Genomic DNA, 25,306 nt, shown 5'->3' with positions numbered 1-25,306 from the left:
AATCTTATAAGCTTCCATAGTGGTGTCTTGTTACTGTAGATTTTAGGAGGAAAAGGAAACGGTTACACGTGTTTTTCTGTTTTTGTAAAGTTCTACAGTTCTGAACAATGCAGAGAAATAGTATGACCAGTATACAAGGGGAGAGGTCCTCATCAGTTCATAAATGCAGAGGAGATTGGGAAGTCCTGTGCACCTTACCATGACAGAAGGGGCTTAACCTACACTACATTTACAGGAGACTGGTATGCCAAATGAAGGCTGATAACCTCTTACTGTCTTAGAGTTCTTCCGTGTTCGTTTCATTCATGCTGACATATAACCATTGTCTTGTCATCAAAGATCAAATTACCTAGGTCAGAAAATCTCATCTGCAAATGACTGCATTGACATGTGGGGTCATCTGCCAATCAGAATGCATAAGGTCTGTTGTGATCTAGCTGGGCTGCTTAGATGACCCAAATTTCAACATGGTTCGTTATCAAACTTCTACAGATCATGTCATTCAGCTACAAACCTAGAGGACCGTCTGCGTGGCCAACTTCATTCTATATATTCATAGCTTCAGAGGGGATGGGGGGGTTAGTGTCTGTTTCCAAGGCAACATTTACTAGGTGCATTATTTTTGTTCTCTTGGATCTACCTGCTGCAGAAGTGGTGAAGGATCCTCCTGGATTGTCAGTTATTTTTACCTTAATAAACAAGAATACATGATGTTGGGGCAGGTTTTGAGATCTACAGTATGTTTATATTTTTACATTTAAACTTTACATGTATGCAGAAGTCGTTACTTAACAGTCATCGCAGGCTTTTAAATATTGCCACACGTGTACTTGCGATTCTGTGAGCGTATCTAAAAATAAAAATTCTCTTTATGGTGAAAACACTCCTGGAGATATTTCTTATGTATTTGTACAAGGAGCTGTTTGCTTATTAGCCTCTTGAGATCAACAAATGCCTATTCTGGTATAAAGGCAAAATATGGTCTGAGCCTTGTGTCCCATTGTACGATTATATAGTGGATCACAAGCAGAAGATTCCAGGTTTTCATTGTACGCTGAGAACAGATTGTGTTTCCTATCAGGATGGATTGCGTTAATAGAAGCTTAGTAATGTCTTACCTGTAATAACACCTGCTCTATAGACTCACATACAGCGAGTTGCCATTGGATGTAGCTAATTTAAAGTCATCATTCCAGGTTTTACTTTTTCCATTTAACAGATTAGATTTTTGTTGGTGTAATTATGCTGATTTAGTTCTGAAAGAGGTTCTGAAAATGGCTTGAACACGACATGTAAAGTTCACTTGGTTCCAATTTAAAATCAACTAGGCTGAAACAAAAGGGACTGGACACCCTGAAAATAAGGACACGATCAAAATCAAAACATGTCAGTCATATAAAATGTACTTCATAGATTGAAGGAAGCCATAAATATAAAGCATCCTGACACGGATGCTTATTCGTTGCCCTTGGGTATGACACAGAACCGCTTTGTTGATACAATAGGAACTGCTGCACAGATTATAGCTGATCGGTGTGGTATCCAAGGAAATATTAACAGTAAAGCTAATTGCTGGGAAATATGTCTAAGGCCTAAGGAACCTTTTTATTTTATCGTTTCATATTGTATTTAGCATTATTGTTTTATACTATTTTGAGATAGAAATTTTTTTTTTCTGTTGTGATTGAATTTAATCTCTTTGCTATGGATTTATGTTCGTGGCTGTTTGGATGATAAGTGCAGTGTTTTGAGAAGTGCTGGCCCCCAACTCTTTTTCTATATATTTTTGTAGAACTTTTAAATTCATTGATTTATTTTGTTAGCGTTCATTCTATTTATTATTACTTTTCCATAATTCAGTTTGATCTGTATATATGTCTTTTAGGGTAGTTTCACACTGACGACTATTAGGAAAATTGTTGCAAATAGCCATGCGCAAGTAGACAAAGTTGAAAGAGGGCGTACTTCCTTTTTCACATGACTGCATGTCCCCATAGACATCCGTTCTAGGTTGTGTCCCCAGCGATCTGCTGGATGTTGCTGCTGACAGAGGTTTGCCCAGGACCGGAATGTGGAGCTTAATTGGGTTTGTGGTGCTGACGATTACCTGGCGGGCAGAGCGTTGTCTTTTTCAGCTGCCGAAAAATGTTTCCTAAATCGCTCATTAAAATAAGCTCTATTTAGACCAGGTTCATACAATTGGGGAGTACAGTGGGGAAATGGGAGCAGAGCAGTGTGTTATCAGGATGTATTACCCAATGTACACTGAATAGATAATAACAATAATTTATGATAAAGTGTAATTAAGTTAAGCATGCTCATGTTTTGTGTGTTCGATAAATGCAAACACACAAGTTGATCCTTTAATTTGCACAAGAGTTGGGGAGTGGGGGAGATGAGGATCCATTTCGACATGATGAGATAGGTCTGTTTGTGTGGGATTGTAAGACTGATGCTGGTTCTCTTTCGACGGCACTTATCGACATGCGCGATAATGATCCAATCAATTTTGATTTGTTTATTTATCAGGCATTGCAATAGCTTTGGGCCACACATACTGCAGTACCAGGCTTTTTGCCCAATATATACTGCTGGTCACCATCAGTCTAGAATATAAGAAATGTATCTCATTGAGGACTTCACATTGCTCTCCATAAAAGGCTTCACTGAATTTTTTAATAATAAATGAAATTCTATCAGACTTTTGTAGAATGTTCAGTCCTGGAGCAGATGGGGCTGTTTTTGTGTTTGATCATTCTGAAATTTACAGTGTGTGAGAGTTTGGGAGTAAACAGTTAAAAGTTGAGTAACACATTCAGATTATTATGTATTACTCATATGTGAATAGAATATTTTTGATCTTTTTAAGGTTTGTACATCTCGATTTTGGTTCAATTATCGACATGTGGCGAATACTCTCTCCGTTTACAGAAGCGTTAAAAGGCTTGGAATTCCTGACAGGTGAGGGCATTTTTTGTTTTGTCTTTTATTTTTGTTATTGACACGTAAAGCTTGTTATAAATATTGTTAGCAATATAATAAAATGTGATTGTTAATGTATCACCGTCTTTTATTCCCCCCCCACCCCCATACTGCCTATCATCATCAGCTATTTATATAGCGCCACTAATTCCGCAGCGCTGTACAGAGAACTCACTCACACCAGTCCCTGCCCCATTGGAGCTTACAGTCTAAATTCCATAACATACACACACAGAGACTAGGGTTAATTTGTTAGCAGCCAAATAACCTACTAGTATGTTTTTGGAGTGTGGGAGGAAACCGAAGCACCCGGAGGAAACCCATGCAAACACAGGGAGAACGTACAGACTCCACACAGATAAGGCCATGGTCGGGAATCAAACTCATGACCCCGGTGCTGTGAGGCAGAAGTGCTAACCACTAAGCCACCGTGCTGCCCAAATACCTATGGTATTCATCTTATTAAACTGTTTAGCAGTGCTCCTCACAGTGATGGTTGGAGAAGGCACTCTTTGGCCGCGTATGACCTGATCAACAGCAATTTTCTATTTATTTTTCTTTTCTTTTTTTTTTTTTTTTAACCACCTCTGATATGATTTAAGACTTGTATACGTGGATGCTTTGTTTGTGGCTATGATCTGGTTCATCTGAGCTCCTCCTGGTGAACGTGGCTCTACCAGCATTGCAAAAGTGTTCATGGGACCCTGTGCAGAATGCACGTACATAAATCTTGTGCCCATGTCTGTCTGTCCAGTGTTCCCTCTAACATATGTCTACACAACTTTAAACTGAAACTAAACTGAAAATGAAATGTACTCTGTTACCTGTCCTAACTCCCGAGTCACTTATCTTTTACTAATTCTTAGTACTAGTCGGTTGTGGAAAGTGTTTTTATGTAGTTTTGTTTTCCCACTCCACTTCTTCCTCCCGCCCACTAGCGTTATCCGTGGTTACCGTAGAGCAGTTTATTATTTTGTGCATGCTCGCTGCTTCTTTCAGCTCGTGCCTTTGACTAACGACATTGAAGCATCTGCGTTACTATAGTAACTTAATCTTCTTGGTGACGGCTGCAATGTGTGTTTTGCTCATTTGCAACGCATTTTATTTCCCGTTAAGAAAGTAGAAGGAATAGATGACCGCTGTAATTTCACTGAGGCTGTTATGCTCTGCTAGATCATGAGCAGAAGTACAGTGGTGTAGTGTGTCATTGTAGCGGCAGGGAGACTTGTATAATTATAATAAGTAATATGATGTGTGGTTCAAAGAGAAATCTGTGGATCAATCATACTTTTTTCTTTCTATTAATAATGCAACCAAATCCCTGTCGTTCTGCTTTCAACAAACAGTGGTTCAAGCACTTAAGAGTTCTGTCCAGCATTATACAGGGCTCTTACACACGGGTGTTTGCTTTGAGTCTGTTATTTTGCACTGGTGGGATTCAGCTGTGAATATGGCTGAAAGGCCCTTCACAATAGGAATAACTGTTCCCTATAAAGATAGAGGGGTTAGTACGCATTATTGTTCATTGTTATTGATGCGCCTGTGCTGAAAAACGGTGCTGTGTTCAAATATCATCCAGCATTTGCTTTGACAGTCATCATCACGATTTATTTATATAGCGCCACTGATTCCGCAGCGCTGTACAGAGAACGCATTCACATTAGTCCCTGCCCCATTGCGGCTTACAGTCTACATTCCCTAACATACACACAGACAGACAGAGAGAGACAGATTAGGGTCAATTTTGATAGCAGCCAATTAACCTACCAGTATGTTTTTGGAATGTGGGAGGAAACCCACGTAAACACGGGGAGGACATGCAAACTCCTCATAGATAAGGCCATGGTCGGGAATTGAACTCATGACCCCAGTGCTGTGAGGCAGAAGTGCTAACCACTGAGCCACCGTGTTGTGTTCTGCCCAGATTTATACCTTTCTCTCCCTATTGAACCTTCTCTGTGCTGCCCCATTCCCACCGCCTCCCCAAAAACTGCCGTACTCTACTGAAACCTACATAAATGGAAATATAGAGGCTTTAGTTATGCAGCTTATGTAAAGACTGAATTACTGCTGTGCAACATAAAACCCATCATGGAGGGTTGTGCTGCCCCCTTACGGCTGAGCTTATGGGTTCCTGTTCTACAAAGCAGTGGAACGTAGGCCTGCAGCAAGCACCCATGTCTATGTACCCTTCACCCTCTATAAACGATGGAAAACATCTTGGGCTGTGTTGTGATAAATAAAGGAAAGAAAATCTCAAGGAAATACATATTTAGATGGCTATAAATCATCTGCCTCCCACGAAAGCCAGAACCATCTCTTTAAAAGGGAGCAAGTCCTTTCTTTGTACGTATGTAGGATTGTTCTTGGAACAGAAAGTACTGTACGTTTCCTCTTCTGTTACACACAAAACAGCAGATAAAAAGAAAACGCTTCCGTACTTCTGGGAATACACTTGAAAGGTGAAGAATAGTCGTACTGTAGCCCCAGGAGAACGCGTTTTACATATGTATAGCGCAGTGTTGTGATCTCCAAGTCCCATCTTGTATCCGAGAAGATGAAATGCTTTATAAATCCCCGTACGCATAGTTCTGTTGTTGGTGTCACAACAAGATGTGTTTGAAAATCATTAGCAACCCCTGAGATGGCAAAACGACATATGTATCTCTGGGTTATTGACTCTGCTTCTCTCAGCTTCTTTGGTAATTAAGTATAGGGGATGGTTGCTGGGAGATTAGGAAACTAATAATTGATATGGGAGATTCGCACTCTTGTAAACATGCTTTTCACAGGGTTGTCCCCCTGGGATCGTAGCTTCCGGCAGCACATGTTCTAGAGGTTTGAAAAGGCTTTGGGCAGCTGATAAAACTTCTAAGGCATATATTCTTCCTTAAAAGTCTCTGCACACTGCCATATTTCATCCAGAGTTCATTACATATCCCAAATCATAAGGGCTCGGTTAGTAACAATAGTATTAATATTTGCATTAAATTACACCAGCCAATCAGCAATACTGTGTTACTAATGCCAACAGCCCTGTTTATTCTGTTTTGTTGGTGGATAATGTCCAATCCTTTATTTAGTGTCCTTCAATACCAGAAGTGCATTTTACAGCTCTTACAGTAAAGAACCCTTTTTGCAGCTGGAGGAGGTGACCTTTATCTGAACCAGTTGCCACAGAATTTTCGTTGCGGCCTGTTATTAGTGATTATAAACCCTCTTAATCTCCTTCTCCCGTGTAAATAAATCTAGCTCAGTCAGTATATTCTAGTAAGAGACATCTGTTGCAACGCTCTTGCCACTTCCAGGACCTGTTTTGTGAATTGTTGCCCATGACTAAACTGCACATTCAGCAATTAATAAAGAGGCCAAGTGATTATTTTCTGTCTTGAGTCTATGCTACTTTTAATTCATTTCAATATTCTGTGGATCCAGCAGATTTGGCCCTGCATGTGCTGGGCTGTAGGTCTATGATTTTAGAATTATACTAAGATACTTCTCCAGCATTGATTCATCCAACGGAGTTCTACCTAATGTGTAAGCTTTATGCATATGTTTAGTCCTCCAAATACATAGACTTTTATCCACGCTGAAATTATCTGTCATTTTGCTGCCAAATCTTCCAGTTTATCTAGGTCTCCTTGTGACACTAAGACACATCTTGTGTGCACTCTTTACACTACATCATTGGTCATCTACAAACCGAGAAATACATTTAATTCCGTCTTCTTCTAAATAATTTCTAAACTAATTAAACTGCATTGGTCTTGAATTCGACTTGGGGTACACCACTTAGTCCTGTTAGTGTGAACTATTGATATCTTCTGTGTTTTAGACACTTGGGGGTATATTTACTAAACCGGATTTAAAAAAGTGTAGATGTTGCCTATAGCAACCAATCAGATTCTAGCTATCATTTATTTAGTACATTCTACAAAATGACAGCTAGGATCTGATTGGTTGCTATAGGCAACATCTCCACTTTTTCAAACCTGCAGTTTAGTAAATATACTCAGACTTTTTAAGTTGTAACACTTTTGCAAAATTGAAATCTACTGCCAACCCCGGATTTGCTACATAACATGCATGCTGATTTGACAAGACCATTTTTTCATAAGTCTGTTGCTGCTGATAATTTTTTCTAGTACATTTTCTTGAATTTAGTCCTTTTAACAACCCTGCAAATCTATCAAACTATAACTATTAATTAAGCTGTTCTATATTTCCAGAGGATATCTCAATACATTTTTAAATGTAGGTAGAGCAGTTTATTTTTTGTTAATATATTTGTACCATATCAGTTTGTACAGAATCTTTTAAAAATAATGATTTGGCAATAACTGAACTAAGCTCTCTGGGACACATGGATGTAAGCCATTTACATCCATTTTTTTTTTTTTTTTTTTAAAAGAATCATAGCAACATGTAAACTAGTAAATATTATCCACTTTTCACTTCCAAAAGCATACTGGCACGGCACATTGTATTTTTTAATTATTTTTTTTTTAAGTTTGTTTACTTCTCTCTTCTACATGGGTTGTGTTGCCTGTTGAGCTGTGTTGCATTCAAATCATTATGTTTTAATTGCTATAAAATTGGAATGACCTATCTTCAGCTGGTACAATTTTAAAGATACGTCAGTGTCATCCCTGCGTTTTTATCTTTATTTTTTCTGCTCGGAAAGCTTGTAGCTGGTCATTCCATATTTTGTGCACGCAACTGCTAATTATAATAAAGTAATCAAAACTGAATTGGCTCTAATTAAACTGTCGCATATAAACCATAAAAAAACCTCTAAAATTGGGAGAGATAATATGTTTGACATTATGAAAACGTTCTGAGATTAACCCTTTTTATGCTTTGTGCAGACTACATTGTTTTAAGGAGACAAGCCCTTTCCCCTTATTAAATATATCACCAGTGTAGAACATCTGTGACCACCCTTTCCCAGAGACCCCCATCATTACGCAATTCCAGCTGCCGCACATAATTGATTGACAGGAGGAGGAGTAATAAGAAACTGCACTCGTACTTGCCATTGAAGCTGCTATGGTGAGGTGCATGTATGTACAAATGGAATCTCTAGCCCAGTCTTCAGCCCCAGTGGTAACTGCTATCTGGTGACTACCGGAACACCCTCTTCTGGTCCTTCTAATCATATGCTAATACTATATGGTGTATAGTAAAGGAAGGTGGTGGCAAATGTAGAACACACTTTCAAGTTATTTATCAATTATTACGTGAACAAAAATGAGCATCAATGTCCTCCCACCCCTAAAATCACACGTTTGTCTTTTGGAGAATGGACATGTTTGTTACGGTTGGTATAAGGATCAGTGATGCCTTTCGAGTCCTGTGATACTGGCTCATATTACCTACATGCCCTTGCCCAGCCATGAATGCATATGGATGCAATACAAGTTGATGATATACTTGGAGGAGTGTTCCGTACACCCACTCCCCACACTAATTGGTATCTCTGTCTGCTTCAGGGATCCAAGGCCTAAAACGATGTCCAGCTCTTGACCACGACTGACATGCTATCGTGTGTGGTGTTCCACCATGAAACACTTATAAAATGAGACCACCTTGTGTGTTTAGTGGAACACACTCAAAAGTGATCAGCTAAATGTGTCAACCGGCCATATGGGATTATTGGTTGAATTAGCCAAGTTACTTTTCCATTGTACCTGCTCCCCTGGCATCATTTGTGGACTCTCGGGTGATATTTTTTTATAGTCTTGGCAGAACAAAATGTTTGTTCGCTTTTTCGGAATCTGTGCGAAGGCTGTGATGGGAGATTGCAGCCTGCTGAGGGGCCACAAACTACACACTCTCCCTCTTCTCCGGCAATCCACGACCAGCTGTTTCGGCTCCACCTCACTAGTGTGACATCATGGGTCAGGAGAAAGGCCAACATGTGTTGGGATTGAGGGTGGGTTGGAGACCTTGGTCATCACTCCTCCTAAAGATAAGAGGATCGGCAAATCGTGGTCACGTGGCCTTTCCCTTTTCGGGTATCTGCTCTGGGTGCTGCAAATGCGTACAAAATAAGGTAACAGGTGTGGTATTGGTCATCCTACCAGTTTTACCTCCCGATTCTGGTATTAGCACCCAGCTCGTGTAGAGGACTTGGTAAGATGTTCATTTGTACACCAGAGCACTCCGTGCTGCCAGAGGACCTGCTGAGACTTGTCCTAAACCCAGTGACGACTGACATTATCTGGGTTTCCCTGTTGGCTTATAAGAGTAGCTCACTTGCAGCGCCCCTAGTGGTAGAGCATGTGTAGGCTCTAAAACCCCTTTTACATGACCGGTATTTATCAAGCTTTAAAGCACTGCATTCACCCATGTATAATTTTGGTTATCGTTCAACGGTACATAGGAATCATTAATTGGGGCCTTACATAGGCTTTGTAATAGCCTGTGTGTATGTACAGTTAATATTTTGACATGTTGACAATTACAATAAAATTAATGCCAGTATTTGTAAAGGTTTAAACTGTAGGTTCTGTTTAGGGGTACTAGATTTATAGGCTGGGACATCACAATAAGTATATTATTTAGTGACAAGGAAACACTTTTTCCCCCTTTTGCCCTTTCCTGGGTGGTGATTTACAACAATTGTGTTTCATATTACATAGCATAAAGTAACATATGTTTTTGGACACAGCATGTTTCTGCTTTAATGTCTACAGCAACTGTCAAGTATCAGACTGATGAATAGTTTATTATTTGCTTATCCTTTCATTAAAACACTTAGAATGCCCTTATTTCCAGCCTGCTCCTTGCGAGTACTATATCTTTCCCTGGTAGAGTTCCTCTCCTGTAATACGTTTCCTCTTCTCTAACAGTCACATCATCCTCATGCTTGCTGACGACATGGCGTGCAACCCCAGAAACCCCAAACCAGCCACCGTGTTCAGCCACAAAAACATGGAACTAAATGTCTACGGAGATAATGTTGAAGTTGACTACAGAGGTTATGAGGTACAGACAATTCTGAAATGTTACTAATCACTGATTTAACCTCTTCTTACAGATGAGCTTTTAATAGTGACCTTTAAAGATGGCGGGTAGCTATATCTTCTATACATCCCCAAACATACGGGGATACTTGGGGACTAAGTATAGGAGACCTCGCTCTACCAGCCCAGGTAGATAGGATGTCTTTATAGAAGCTCTTCCCATAACCTCATGCAAGAAGATTCCTGCTGTGGAAACATTTTTGAGATCCCTAACTCTGTGCATCATATCCCTCCAGACTTTTGATGTTTACAAGAGCATTGACCACAGGTCTGCTGAACCTCGAGTAAAATATTGGTTAGGTATCCCATTCCGTGTAGTCGCGATTCACTTCCCAGGAAAACCTGCAGAATATGCAACTCCAAATGAGCTGACAGAAGGTCTGCGGGACGACGCCAAGAAAAGCGTCTATCATTTATTTATATAGCGCCACTGATTCCGCAGCACTGTACAGAAAACTCATTCACTTCAATCTCTGTCCCATTGGAGCTTATAATCTAAACTCCCTAACACACATACACACACACACACACACACGGGTCAATTTTGAAAACAGCCAATTAACCTACCTGTATGTTTTTGGAGTGTGGGAGGAAACCCACGCAAACACGCGGAGAACATATAAACTCCACACAGATAAGGCCATGGTCGGGAATTGAACTCATGTCCCCAGTGCTGTGCGGCAGAAGTGCGAACCACTGAGCCACTGTGCTGTTATGATTTGTTGTATATTAGATTAACCTCCTGAGATATAGCATCCACATGGAATTTACCTGATGGTTACAGTAAATCAAGCGTCTGAAAATGTCACGCCTAAACTCCTTCGAGTGGATAAAGACTCCAGTTGTCTTATCTAATCCGCGCCTATGATAACCCTTTGCCAGGGATGTTTTGATAATAGGTTGCGTTTTGTGGCAATACAGATCTTTTCCATTATTTCTAATTAATGTATCTGCGTATATCCGACGGTTCAATGGTGCTTATCCGGTTTTTTTTTCTCTGTTGTACGCCCTTACATGACGTTCATCCTAATAAACTTATTTCCTGTACAAGTGCACCTCTTCACTATTTCTTTTGATGGCTGTCGCTTTATATGCATCTAGGTCAAACCTTATCCATGGTTCATAGTGATAACGAATCTTTGAAACTAGTGTATCACTCTGCACAGTCTTATGACCCAGTCTGCTTTATATCTTTTTAGTAGCCTAGACAACCATATCCTGCCTTTATCTTATACAGCTTTGTACCTTCTCCACTCATTAAGAAAATATTACAGCTAATATTTGACTGTTCTAATAATATCATGCAATCTTGTTTTTGTCCTGCTTGAGTGTCTTTATATCGTCAGATTACATCTTTACTATTTCTGTCACTTTCTTGATCATAATTTGTTATGCACAAGTACACAATTTCATTACCGCTTATAGTGGGCTCGTTGAGCTATATGCATCTCTGTTGTATTTCTTAATCGACTATATAGATTGTAAGAGAGTGAGCAGGGACCTCTTAGATGTGTCTGTTAGTGCTCAGTCTTGTTTTATTACAGTGTTTGTTCCTGATTCTACACATAGCAAACCAAACTTCTAGCATCATCATCTCTATTTATATAGCGCCACTGATTCTGCAGCGCTGTATAGAGAACTCGTTCACATCAGTCCCTGCCCCATTGGAGCTTACAGTCTAAATTCCCAAACGCACACCCACACTCACTAAGGTCAATTTTGATAGCAGCCAATTAACCTGCCAGTATGTTTTTGGAGTGTGGGAGGAAACCAGAGCACCCGGAGGAAACCCACGCAAACACTGGGAGAACATACAAACTCCACACAGATAAAGTCATGGTCAGGAATTGAACTCATGACCCCAGCGCTGTGAGACAGAAGTGCTAACCACTGAGTCACCGTGCTGCCCAAAATTCTTCATCCTAAACTATTCCTAGTCTATCAAGCCTCTGTGCCTAATATGAGATTATCTACTTTTGAATAAATGTCAATAATCAGTTTCACCTGGATTTCATTAGCAAGGAAAACAATTGCTGAGTTCTGATTTGTTTCAGTTCTGTCTAATCAAAGAAAGTAACCTTATTGTGTACAGTATGCCTGCAATCAACAACAAATGGCATTTTTTAAACCCTTATATTGGACACAAGCAAGTCTTCCGCCACCCAATCAGATTTTGGTAAAGTTTCGGGTTTTCTTACCAATATTTTTAAATCTGAGGCTTTAAATATATTCTCTCTAAGCATATTCAGCACCTCCTAGAGATCAGCTGCGTTAGATGTATGCCAAAGTAATTCAGACTTACTTTCTACTAACACCTTCCATGAACAACCTGTACAAAGTGAATTTTCCAAAATGATTACCTAGACTTTATATCAAGGCCTGGAATAAATGTCACACAGCTGCCGTGCGATACACGCTGCTATTCTGAAGTATGCAAGACTTGGACAACACAAACGTACCATTTAAAAACTCGTGAGATTTGAGACTTTAAAGCCCAAATTCACCATCCCACTTTCTGAATACTTAAGATTTGCACAATGCTCACAATTTGCTATAATCGGTAAAGTGATCAATGAGTTTCAGTATGTAAAACCCTATCTCAGACAGAATAAAAAAAGTGTTTGAAACAATGGGGGTTTGTGTAATGGACTATAAAAACTCTGATAAAATCTTCATGGATTGACCCCTGACTCTGAAGAAAACTTCTCCTATATTTAAATGTTCCCCGCAGTGGTTGGCGTGCGTGCTAGCTAATGGCCTCCGAAAATATGTCGTCTTCTGCATGACCTCCTCCTTGCTAGATTCTGACTCGGGCAATTTAAGGGTCAGGTGATTTCTCCATGGGAGCCTGAAGCAGTGCCAAAAACTATTTATCTTATTGATTTCCAGCATCCGCTTCGGAACGTGTTGTTGCATTGCTAGATTTTGTAAAGACAAGTGTCTCCATTAGAGAAATTAAAATGTAAGATTTGGCAGATTCCCTCTATGGAAGAACTGAGAGCTTTATTGGCTGACAAACTAGATACTTTTCAACTAAGAAGAATGGTTATCTGCACTCTCTGTGGAATTGTATAAAGCTGCCAGAGGGAGAGGTACAGGTGACCTTATCCCCATACGAACATAACAAATGGAGAAGAGGTTCCTCGGCGCTAAGGAGAGTGACCTGCAGATGATGTGTAATAATGAAGGGGGGGGGGGGGGGGAGAGATATGTTTGCGTAGCATAAACAAATGGCTTCTTTAATAACAGATGCAGACACACAAAAAAATTGCAATTCTGGCTAGAATGGTGTCATAAATAGCACTAATATAACAGATTATAAAGATGTAACATACAGCCTAGGCTGACAAAAAAAGTGTGCATAAAATATATATTAAAAGTCCATATAGCAATTGTGACAGATCAAAAGGGCAAAAATCAAGTCCTGAGTTTATAGCTCTAATCCAACATAAGAGCTAAAATTCAAGCCTGCTTGTAGTTCAGATAAAATTCTAAGATAGCGATATGGAAACATAGTTCCTGATAGGACTCTAAAAATGTCAATTCCAAAATATTAAAAGTTTAGCAACAATGTTCCAGGAGAAAGTGATGAGGGACTTACTCGTTCTTGAAGTGCTTGTGGGAGCCTTATATCAGTCTCCTCCTTACCTTCCACTGGTGGACAGGTTGCGTCTTGTATCTAAGCCGTGGAAGATGTGCATGGAGTAAACTCGTTGTCCCAGCTGTTGTCCTGGCGAGCTTGAATCTGGCGAGCAGGGGGTAGTGATGTGCAATCTTCTCCCCGCTCAGCTGCAATGATCCAAGGCACGGGTTATAAAATAAGGTCCAGTGATGCAATGAATGTAATTACCAACGCGTTTCTCCCGCACCGAGCAGACTTCATCATAGACAACGTATCCCCGATGGCCAATTCTCAAGATATTTGATCTCTTAAAAACATTATATACTTCATTAGTTGCTGCTCCTTATCTAATAAGCATGTTGTCAAGATCTGACACGTATTTACCGTACATACAGTCATTAAGGGCTAGATTTACTAACCTGCGGGTTTGAAAAAGTGGGGATGTTGCCTATAGCAACCAATCAGATTCTAGCTTTCATTTATTTTTACAAAATGACAGCTAGACTCTGGTTGCTATGGGCAACATCCCCACTTTTTCAAACCCGCAGCTTAGTAAATCTAGCCCTAAGTCTTTTAAGCCCTGATAGTTGTTATATTTGTCTCGAGCTAATTATTTAAAAAAAACCTTAAAGATCCTAATTAAACTTGTGCTGATTATTTATGTGGTAGGAGTGGCGAGCGATATAGAGAGAGAGTGATAGAGATAATGTGTGTGTATATGTATATATTTTAAGACCTGCTGGTTATCAGCTGGCAAAGCATGCTGGGGATTGTAGTTTCACAACACCTGGAGAGCCACAGGTTCAGACACACCATGGAATCGGACAAACACAGATCCCACCCCCCTCTACTTGGGCACTAATTAAAGATATTGGCAATATCATCATCATCATTTATTTTTATATAGCGCCAGCAAATTCCGTAGCGCTTTACAATTGGGAACAAACCTTAATAAAACAATACTGGGTAATACATACAGACAGACAGACAGAGGTAAGAGAACCCTGCTCGCAAGCTTACAATCTATGGGACAATAGGTTTATCCTTTGTCAAGAAAACAACTTGGTCAGTGATTTCAAAGTAACAAGTTATTTTTTACGGGCAAAAAGGAAATACAGATCTACTGGCTTCAAAGCGATCGTCTTGCCATCATATGTATTTAATGTATTCTATTTTTCCTGTGCCCTGTTGTCAACACACAGAAGAAAGGAAATGTGAATAGTGGGAGAGGAAATTACAAAACACAGCATGAACAAAGGAATTAAAGTCAAAACAATAACTTGATAACAAAAGCTTAACCATTAGGTGGCTGTGCTGTTAGCAGCAGGTAGTTATCTTAGGAGAGAAGCAGGACGCCGTCGGACCTCCTCCCTACTGCCGAGATAATCATCCATGTGTAAAAGACTGAAAATCAGATTGTGAACGCTTGTTAATCCTCTGCTCCCACACAGACAAAATAAAGGTCTAAAATCTCGAGCTGTGTATAATCCTATCTTGTTTATTCACATCAGAAAATGTCAAGAGACCACACAGACCTCCACCACGTCAGTGAATTGTTTGTTTTGTTTAATGTCTTCCACATCTATATTTAATTACCTGTCTCTTTTGTACAGATATTCCACGTAGAGGTTTAGTATGAAAGACTTTCATGACTCCCTCAACTTTATACTGTGATCTCTGCCACCTTCACATGGCAGAGCCTGATTCAGCGATTTAATATATATATATATATATATATATATATATATATATATATATATATATATATATATATATATATATATATTATACCTATACCACTGTATAGGTCATTGGTACGGCCCCATATAGAATACTGTGTTCAGTTCTGGAGGCCGTATCTCCAGAAGAATATAAATACATTAGAGACTGTACAAAGAAGGGCAACTAAAATGGTGCATGGTCTACAGGACAAAACTTACCCGGAAAGACTAAAAGATCTTATTATATATAGTTTGGGGAGTAGAAAAGGGAACGGGGAGACATGATAGAAACTGTCAAATATATCAAGGGTTATAACATGGTACAGGAGGGAAACATTCTACAAAGGAAGAGAAGTATTAGAACACGAGGACATGTACTGACACTGGGGGAAGAGAAGTATTAGAACACGAGGACATGTACTGACACTGGGGGGAAGAGAAGTATTAGAACACGAGGACATGCACTGACACTGGGGGGAAGAGAAGTATTAGAACACGAGGACATGTACTGACACTGGGGGGAAGAGAAGCATTAGAACACGAGGACATGTACTGACACTGGGGGGAAGAGAAGTATTAGAACACGAGGACATGCACTGACACTGGGGGGAAGAGAAATATTAGAACACGAGGACATGTACTGACACTGGGGGAAGAGAAGTATTAGAACACGAGGACATGTACTGACACTGGGGGGAAGAGAAGTACTAGAACACGAGGACATGCACTGACACTGGGGGGAAGAGAAGTATTAGAACACGAGGACATGTACTGACACTGGGGGGAAGAGAAGTATTAGAACATGAGGACATGTACTGACACTGGGGGGAAGAGAAGTATTAGAACACGAGGACATGTACTGACACTGGGGGGGAAGTAGGTTCAGAGGAAATTTGAGGAAAAACTACTTCACAGAAAGGGTAGTGGATAAGTGGAATAGCCTCCCATCAGAAGTGGTAGAGGGTAATACAATTTAAACATGCTTGGGATAGACATAAGGATATCCTTAATAAAGAACTAACGGTCAAATAGGGTTTGAGATTACCATAGGTTAAAAAATGGGCAGGCTAGATGGGCCAAGTGGTTCTTATCAGCCGTCAAATTCTATGTTTCTACGATGTAGAATATGTGGTAATTGGGATCACCAGCTGTCTACAGTTTTACCGATTCCCTAAACTAAAGCTTGTTAGTACCAAGGCCAAATATGTATGTTTACAATCCTCAGGCGCGTGTATATTTGGCAGAAAGTGACAGCTCGCCCACTCACACAATCTCTGAGCTAGAGACCATACTCTACCTGTGGTATAGGAGTAGACATACAGGCTAGTGACAATGTGCACACTGTAGTTTCTGGTTTGGCTTCTTTGATCAAGTTATGGGAAATGGACCAAAGTTTGATATGAGCTTTATAAACTTCTTATCTTGTATTTTATAGGTGACGGTAGAAAACTTTCTGCGAGTGTTGACCGGCCGGTTGCCCCCGAGCACGCCTCGGCTAAAACGGCTCCTCTCTGACGACCGGAGTAATATTCTCATCTACATGACTGGTAATATATACCTGGGGGGATAACTATAAGCGCATGTAACTTGGTTCATTATTTGATTGGCTTATTGTTTGTTGTTTTCTGGATAGCTCTCAGTATTTCAAGACCCTGAGGTTTATTTACAATTTTTTTTTTCTTTTGCAAATGTTTGGTTGCCGTGGTTCAGTGCAGATTTGGAACGTTGATAGTAAATAACCCTCTTTGTACTTATTCTCTATCTCCGGGACTCCCTTATTGGTGAGTGTCCTGGAGATACCATACTTTGACCATGTGAAGAAAATGATCTGTGTTGTCTTGGCTCCACCCACTCCTATGTAACACGTATGCAAGTATGGCGCATCAGAGGAAACCATACAACTTACAGTTTGTCTCCAACGTGCTCTGTGCTGTTATCAGATTGTGTCCTAATGCGCACACAAAAGGAAGTAAATAGGATATTTTAAGACAAGCGACATCAGGGGCTGGCTGGAAAATTTTAGCCGGGGGTAGAGGGGGGATTTGGCTCAGCAGCCTATTGGAAACATTTTAAAGGGGGATAATTGTGATTATATCTTTATATGTACTACCATATATTTACTAGTTACATGGACATATTCATTAAGTTAGCCAATTTATAGTCATCATTTGATTTCATTTGTACAGCTTTTAGTCCCAGTGTTTTTTAAATGTTTGGTTTCAGTTACCAATGTATGAGGCCTATATATTATATATATTGAGACGTAAAATATATTTTTCTATATACTATTATGTCGGATTTTATGTATCCTGTGCCATGGATTCCTTTTGATTTTTCTAGTTAAGGCCACACCTATAGAGTACTATTTAGTGCTGCCTTTTCTTTTTAGAAAGGATATTTTAAGACGAAACTGGCTGGAAAATTCTTTCCAGAGGGATGGGGGCGATTTGGCTCAGCAGCCTATTAGAGACATTTTAAAGGGGGATAAAATGCTGGTCACCCAGCCCAAGGTAGCCCACTATGGGACCAGCCCCTGATGCACAGTATAGGTTTATCCTGGGAATGCGGAAAAGAAGCCACAGAAATAAAAAGCAGTTCATTGACTTTTCATGAACTTGTGTTTTAGTATAATATCTCCAACTAAATAATGTATAATCCGTGCCTGCTCTTCTTGCCTGGAGTGATTTGTAATCCTCCAATTTGCGATCCCCTTAAGTGAAGTTTTTTTGCTGAAATGCAGTTTGTTTGTTATAAAACCAATGTATGTTTGTTACGCTGCTGTTCCTGTATACAAGGTATTCCTGTCTGATTAAATATTTTTTGTATAGGATATTGCTTGGTAAACTCATTCTCTCGCCTTTTCCATTGCTGTGGGTGTTGTTGGTGGGTCACGTCTGTTACACAGGGATTATATACATGATTATCGCTCTCCGCCCGTAGGACACGGAGGAAACGGCTTCCTGAAATTCCAGGATTCCGAAGAAATCACCAACGTGGAACTTGCAGACGCTTTTGAGCAGATGTGGCAGAAAAGAAGGTAGGGAAACGGTTTCAAAACTAAGCTGCTCAATGCCCTTCTCTGCTGGAGAATAGTTTTATTAAATCATAATCTCTTCTAGTACAGATTTTCATTTCACAGACCCAAAAATATCTCAAAATAATGTTACCATAGTGGATCTTCCATTCCACATAAGATATTTTGATACTTGGAGTCTGTTCTCAGCTTAGTGGCAGTAATCCACCAATATATTTTAATGCTCAAAAAATTGCTAAAAGCATAGTTCAAGTTAAATTAATTCTGCCAGACGCTAAAAAGAGATGTGGGTGTGCGGACACCCGTAAGAGGAGCACGCCAACGGTATTCGCAGAGTAGCGTTTTAGGAACAGAATGTGCCTGTTACAATATATTGTATGAACGGTGACAATGAAAGTTTAATCCTTGCTGTACATAACACACGGTTGTTTAGTGATTCTGGTTTGTAGAATGTTTTTGGGGCACAGTGCTCCTCCTGCTGCTGGATTCTGTCATGTTCACCTAATTCTTAAAAATGGCCGAAAATAAATGATCTACTGATACATTTTCATGCATTATTTTACCAATGCAATATATTGTGCTAGTAGCGCACCGTTGTCTCTTAACCTTATGTTTAATGTGCTTTTCATTTGCGGTTTTTAACCTGTGAAAAGCACTTATTTTTTTCTGGCCGGAGACCATCAAATGCGTGGCTAAGTTTTTTTTTTTTTTTTTTATATTAAAGGATTAACCTTTGCTATTTAGGCATGCCTCACCCACGGGTTTGTCTTTTCATGGGTTCCCCACCTTTGGAATCCTTACTGTTGCCTTCTTCTTCTGGGCCAGCTCCACTGCCAGTTTACAGGGGTGCATAGCTGCCATCAGAAACTGTGGGGCCCAGTACAAATTAATCAGGCTGGCCCCCTCCCCCTCTCTTCACCGTACCCGCCTCCTCTGTCTTTGTCGCCAGCCCGCCTCCTCTGTCTTTGTCGCCGTCCCTCTCCCGGCCCGCCTCCTCTGTCTTTGTCGCCGTCCCTCTCCTGGCCCGCCTCCCCTGTCTTTGTCGCCATCCCTCTCCCGGCCCGCCTCCTCTGTCTTTGTCGCCATCCCTCTCCCGGCCCGCCTCCTCTGTCTTTGTCGCCGTCCCTCTCCCGGCCCGCCTCTTCTGTCTTTGTCGCCGTCCCTCTCCCGGCCCGCCTCCTCTGTCTTTGTCGCCGTCCCTCTCCCGGCCCCTCTTTTTTATTTTCTACATAACTTGCCAGCCAGTCACAATATGTAAATACTGATGCATTTAAGAGTTTTTCTACCACATAAGACAATTACTCCATAGCAACAGGGAAACATCAGTTCTCTTTAATCCAATGACTCCCTCTCTGCGACGTTGTTCCCTCAAGGACTGAAGTGACACCTGATGTAGGTGCTATAATTGTGTTGCAGTTTGCAGAACCGTGTGTAGCAGATCTAATTAATTGGTGGGATACACTCATGAATATTCAGCTTGTGGTTCTAAAATATTTTATATCCATATATTTGTTTTCTTCATTTATACTGCATTAATTCACACAATCCGAAATGTTAATAATTCACAATTCAGAAATACATATGTATAACGTCCAGTAACTAGCAGACACTTGACCATTCCTCTTATATATCTAGATCGCCGTACATTTTCTTTACACTCCTGGTGTATCTTCCCTGTTGCATATCTTTCATCTGCAGGAAGTAGACTTTACCATCAATAGCATTAATGATGTCACCAATAAGCTATTGAAGAACACCGGTAGAGTGTAATAGAATTGTATTATGATCATGTCCAGTGATCAGGTCATGTTGGAGGTGTAGTGTCCTATGTCTGTATACAGTGTAATAGAATTATATTATGATCATGTCTAGTGGTCAGGTCATGTTGGAGGTGTAGTGTCCTATGTCTGTATACAGTGTAATAGAATTGTATTATGATCATGTCCAGTGGTCAGGTCATGTTGGAGGTGTAGTGTCCTATGTCTGTATACAGTGTAATAGAATTGTATTATGATCATGTCTAGTGGTCAGGTCATGTTGGAGGTGTAGTGTCCTATGTCTGTATACAGTGTAATAGAATTGTATTATGATCATGTCCAGTGGTCAGGTCATGTTGGAGGTGTAGTGTCCTATGTCTGTATACAGTGTAATAGAATTGTATTATGATCATGTCCAGTGGTCAGTGATGTAGTGTAATCCGAATGTATACATTTAAAAAGCCATTGGAAAATGCAATCCATGGTTATTATTTTGTCTTTATACTCCTGACTTTTGTTGTTGTTTATACATTTTTTAATTGTAGTTTGCCATGTTTTTATAAACTCAAATTCTTAACAAGACACTTACCTTGTGTAACTCTTTAAATGAAAATATTGTCCCTTCTGCTGAAGAATTTGTCATGCAAGAAACATAAATATGAATAGTTGTTTAACACTACTTTATCCCTGTGCGTTATAATGCTGATGTCTCCCACACAAAGCGTGGGCTGAACCTCTGTACTCATCACTTGAAAGTGATATCACTAATATATTAACACTCCCCACCGTGGAGGTGGTGTGTTCTAATATACCATCATTTATTTATATAGCTCCACTAATTCCGCAGCGCTGTGCAGAGAACTCGCTGGTTCAGACAGACAGACTAGGGTCAATTTGTTAGCAGCCAATTAACCTACCAGTATGGTTTAGGAGTATGGGAGGAAACTGGAGCACCCGGGGGAAACCGACGCAAACACGGGGAGAACATACAAACTCGACACAGATAAGGCCATGGTCGGGAATCGAACTCATGACTCCAGTGCTGTGAGGCAGTAGTGCTAACCACTGAGCCACCGTGATGCACCCAAGGTTCATGTGCTCTGGGAAGGGGCTGGGGGACAAAATGGATAATAATATGAATGATTCACATAGCGTTTTGGCATGACTTTGATATTAGAATCTAAGCGTCTAGGTATTTGCTAGTATCAAAAACAATTATGTAAAAATCACTTACAATGTTAGTATTTCAAAATTGACAGCGAGTGACGTCGATATAGGTTACACTGTTGTGAACATATGCAAAGCAAAAATTTTCTAAGTATCGTGTCATTTGATCATTTCTTGCTAAGAGGAATTAGACAGCCCCTATCAGGGATTTTTTGGTAGCATCTAAGTTCCCCTCCCCCTCCAGGGAGCGCTATCTGACAAATATCTCATGATATCACTAAGGCATGTCATGAGCATCGTGGTTCAGCCAACACAATGGCTGCTTCCATTGTGCGTGGGGGATAAATGCACTTAATATGGAAACTACTTTGTACCTCCCGCCATTGAGAGAATGTACAATCCGGACAAAATGAGCCCCATCCCCCGATCCACCCAAACTCCAGTCAAAGCTTTTCCAAAAAGCCATCTTTTGGAGGAAACGTCACCCCTTTTCATGCACTCTCCACCCCTTTCGAGGTCCGCGATTCGGGACTATGCTACCTTGTAGTCTCTTGTGACTGATTTGATTGCTAGCTGTAAGGCTTCTGGCATACGCAAGGTATCTTAATGTCCAAGGTTCTGTCATGATGTGGAGATTGTTACAGGTATTATTTTCATGGTAAGTCAGCTTATATTTAAAAATTAGTAGGATTTTTAGAAAAATGTATTTATTATAACAATAAATACTTTTTTGTTTTTCTAAATTATAAGGGGCGAATTCAATTAGCCATGATGTCCCGTAGGGACTTCACACAGTGTGTTCCTGCGCGGAGAGAGCTCAATTACTGGAAACCACTCCTTTATGCTCTCCTCTCTGAGGTGTGAATAAAAATAAGAGTGAAGATTTAGGGTTATAAACTATATAGAAATGATTTATTGGGGTATGAGACTACAGCTCCTGTCATTTCTTATTTGTAACAATAACGCCATCATTACCATTTTAAGAACAGAGCGGTGACTGATAAGGGCTGGATTTCTCACTAGGGATGAAACATATATATTATGTATGGGCTGGATTTCTCTCCGGGGGGGACGGGACATATGGCCTTCCTGTTCACAAGTATGCTGGAAGCATAGTTGTGAGTATGACAAGGTTGCATGTTAAACAGAACAGTGTTATTTCCGTACATAATACTCTATCTGACATTCCGTCTTGTGACAGCAGTAATTGAAATAGAAGGTTGTTATGGAAACTTTAAATGCTCCAATAACATGTCCAACGTGTAATTTTATTGTGTGGTTTTCGATGGAAAGTCACATTCTTCTTGAAACGATGGACAACGGCCCGTGTACCCGAGTCCTGGGCACTAAATTAGGAGGCCGGTAAAATAACACCGGTGTGACCATTTTTAATTTGGAATTCTGGACATCTTATAGTAAGATGGTAATTGTCACCGCCATAGAACCAATAGAATGAATTCTGTAAGTAGTGTAATAGATGGACAATAATCCACGTTAGTTGCTTTTTGATTTTACTGTGGATAAAATAGATTTGTTGTTTTCAGTGTAATGCAGACACGGATTTAAGCCTTTTAGGGAAATTTTAAAGGGATTTGTCCTCAAACGAGTGTCATTGTATAATTTAGTGTAAAAGCTCTGTAAAGTGCGTAGAGTCATTATATCTTGTATATAAAAGTCTGCTCTCACACTGTGTTTTATTGTTGGAAGAAATATTCCGATCTGTAGCGTTTCTCATTGTGCTGCTGGAACATTGTAACTGATAGAGATTCTGTTCAGAGTCTTAGGAGACCAGTTATGTGAATAGAACAAGAGACACCACTAAGAGACTGACCGCCATGGGGGACCCTTACAGTGACACAGCAAATGTAAACGCACAAGCAGATTACATACAACATCCGATACCTATATGTGTTCCTATAGCCAATGTTCAGCACACAATGCCTACTTAATGGATAGATTGTATTCTTCGGTCTATTGATCTTGTCCATGCAATGGCTGCTTGCACTAGAAGTAGATACATTGTAATCCATGGCCCTATGTATGCATTTGTCGGTATTACAAGATGCCTTTGTATTGTTCTGCTGCTCATTTCAAGTAAGCTATGTAATGTATATATCTGTTAATGTGAACCATGTGTTTATTTGTAGGTACAATGAATTGCTGTTTATAATTGATACCTGCCAAGGAGCATCTATGTATGAAAGGTTTTACTCTCCTAACATAATGGCCCTTGCAAGCAGTCAGGTTGGAGAGGACTCTTTGTCTGTAAGTATATTCCCATGAGATACCTGCATAAACCTAAGTCTGTCTCTGTTCTGATGTTGTAACATTGAAAGGGGATCTCCAACTTCAGAGAGGTCTATTGTCCCCGCAGATTTGATTACTATTGTTGCTCTTGGATAAGGTCAGGTTGGTTCTAGACAGCTGATCTGTTGTCCTCTCTGAGGGTTAGGCAAGTATACAAACCTGCCTGGTCAGTGAGCTCTACCCTAAAAGAGTGATTCTCTTAGGGTAGAGTTCCCCTTTAATACTGTTAAGATGTATACAAGTTAAGGAAGGTCTTTTTTCAATGGTAATGAATGAAAGTGATTTTCATTATGTCATAATTACCTTATATGGTTAATATTTATCCTGCACAGCGAAAGTGGGCAGATTAGGGTGAAGAACTTACAGTATAATTTTCAGGTACTAGGGAAGCAATTTGATGTCATACAGGATGGAGACCTTCTGATCAAACCTAGGTGGGGAGCGGAAATAGGAATTAGAAGACAGTACAAAGTGAAATTATGTGATTGTTTTGTTCATCAGATTCTGGTTTTGGGGAAAAATGAATTTATTTTTTGAAAAGTTGTGTTCCTGGAATTAATTGCAACTTTTTTTATTTTCTTCCCCCCTCCCCCTTCCTTCAGCACCAACCGGATATGGCAATAGGAGTCCATCTCATGGACAGATACACTTTCTATGTCCTGGAATTTTTGGAGGAAATCCACCCAGCCAGTCAGAACAACATGAACGATCTGGTAAGATCCAAGGTTCTTCCACTCTTAACATTTCACTCTTTCTGACCTGACTCTGTGGACGAGATTCAGGGCACTCAAACGTCACCGATCTTTTGTTTTAGATGTCAATTTAATGAAATGATGATGCTACTAAAGCGGTGAGATTGAGTTAAGTTAAATATATACTTTAAATACCACCTGCCATTGTGGCACCTGGAGGGTTTTTAACGTTAAACAGCTGGCGCAAGTGTTTAAGACTCCTGATTGGACAAGGCACACAATTCTGCGGCTTACCCAATCAGCAGCAACTGTACAAACCCTGCTCAGTTTCTACATTCTTCAGACCCAACAGTCTGTAAAGTTGATGGAGTATCATAACTGCACTTGTATTTTTTGAATGGCGCTAACGATCTCAGCTTCTGCTGCTGACACTGGGGGAGTAACGAGCTGATTGTGGAGGCCGCTTCTACACTCGCTCTCGGCTCATGCAGATTTCTCAGCCCACACAAACAGGTTTTATATTATCTGGTGGCTCTATAATGAACTGAATCGTGTAAATGCCATGAGGAGGTGTGAACACAATAACGTTCCCTTCTCTTTGTCTGACCTATTTCAGCGTTAAGAGTTTATCATTAAAAATGTAAACCCTTTATTTCATGCACTTGTCGGCTAATTGACTCCACTCATGTTACCCTCTAAATTCAGTTATTTGTTTGCATACAAAGAAGTGTAAGGTGGTTTAGGTTTCCTGCCCTCTCTGTCAGTGTAACAACTAGATGGTATATCACTATCCTCTGTTCCTTATAGGAGTCTGATATCTGCTTTCATTGAATCATATTATTAGAGGGGATAGGAGAGGCCATGGCATGGGGTAGGTTCGGGGTGGTAGATTATTAGGATTGTTAGCTCTTGCGCATTACAAGTTGGAAAATGTTGGGATATATGGGAAGACGATCTTCATAAAAATGTCAGAGGGCAGAATAACAAATGAATGCA

General features: G+C 40.1%; 1 protein-coding gene across 1 annotated transcript in view; it reads left to right on the top strand.

Annotated features, from left to right (window-relative positions):
• Positions 1-25,306, top strand: part of PIGK (phosphatidylinositol glycan anchor biosynthesis class K) — a 90,871-nt gene that overhangs the window by 2,960 nt on the left and 62,605 nt on the right. Inside the window, exons 3-8 of the mRNA XM_075181935.1 lie at positions 2,870-2,961; positions 9,837-9,972; positions 16,789-16,900; positions 18,294-18,390; positions 23,459-23,576; positions 24,221-24,331. Coding sequence (XP_075038036.1) covers positions 2,870-2,961; positions 9,837-9,972; positions 16,789-16,900; positions 18,294-18,390; positions 23,459-23,576; positions 24,221-24,331 — 666 coding nt within the window. The remainder of the gene's footprint in view (positions 1-2,869; positions 2,962-9,836; positions 9,973-16,788; positions 16,901-18,293; positions 18,391-23,458; positions 23,577-24,220; positions 24,332-25,306) is intronic.

Source organism: Mixophyes fleayi, chromosome 8 (genome assembly GCF_038048845.1).
Source record: "Mixophyes fleayi isolate aMixFle1 chromosome 8, aMixFle1.hap1, whole genome shotgun sequence".
NCBI classification, from domain to species: Eukaryota; Metazoa; Chordata; class Amphibia; order Anura; family Limnodynastidae; genus Mixophyes; species Mixophyes fleayi.
Note: the sequence above shows the minus strand (reverse complement) of the source record. Positions and strands in the feature narration are given on the sequence as shown.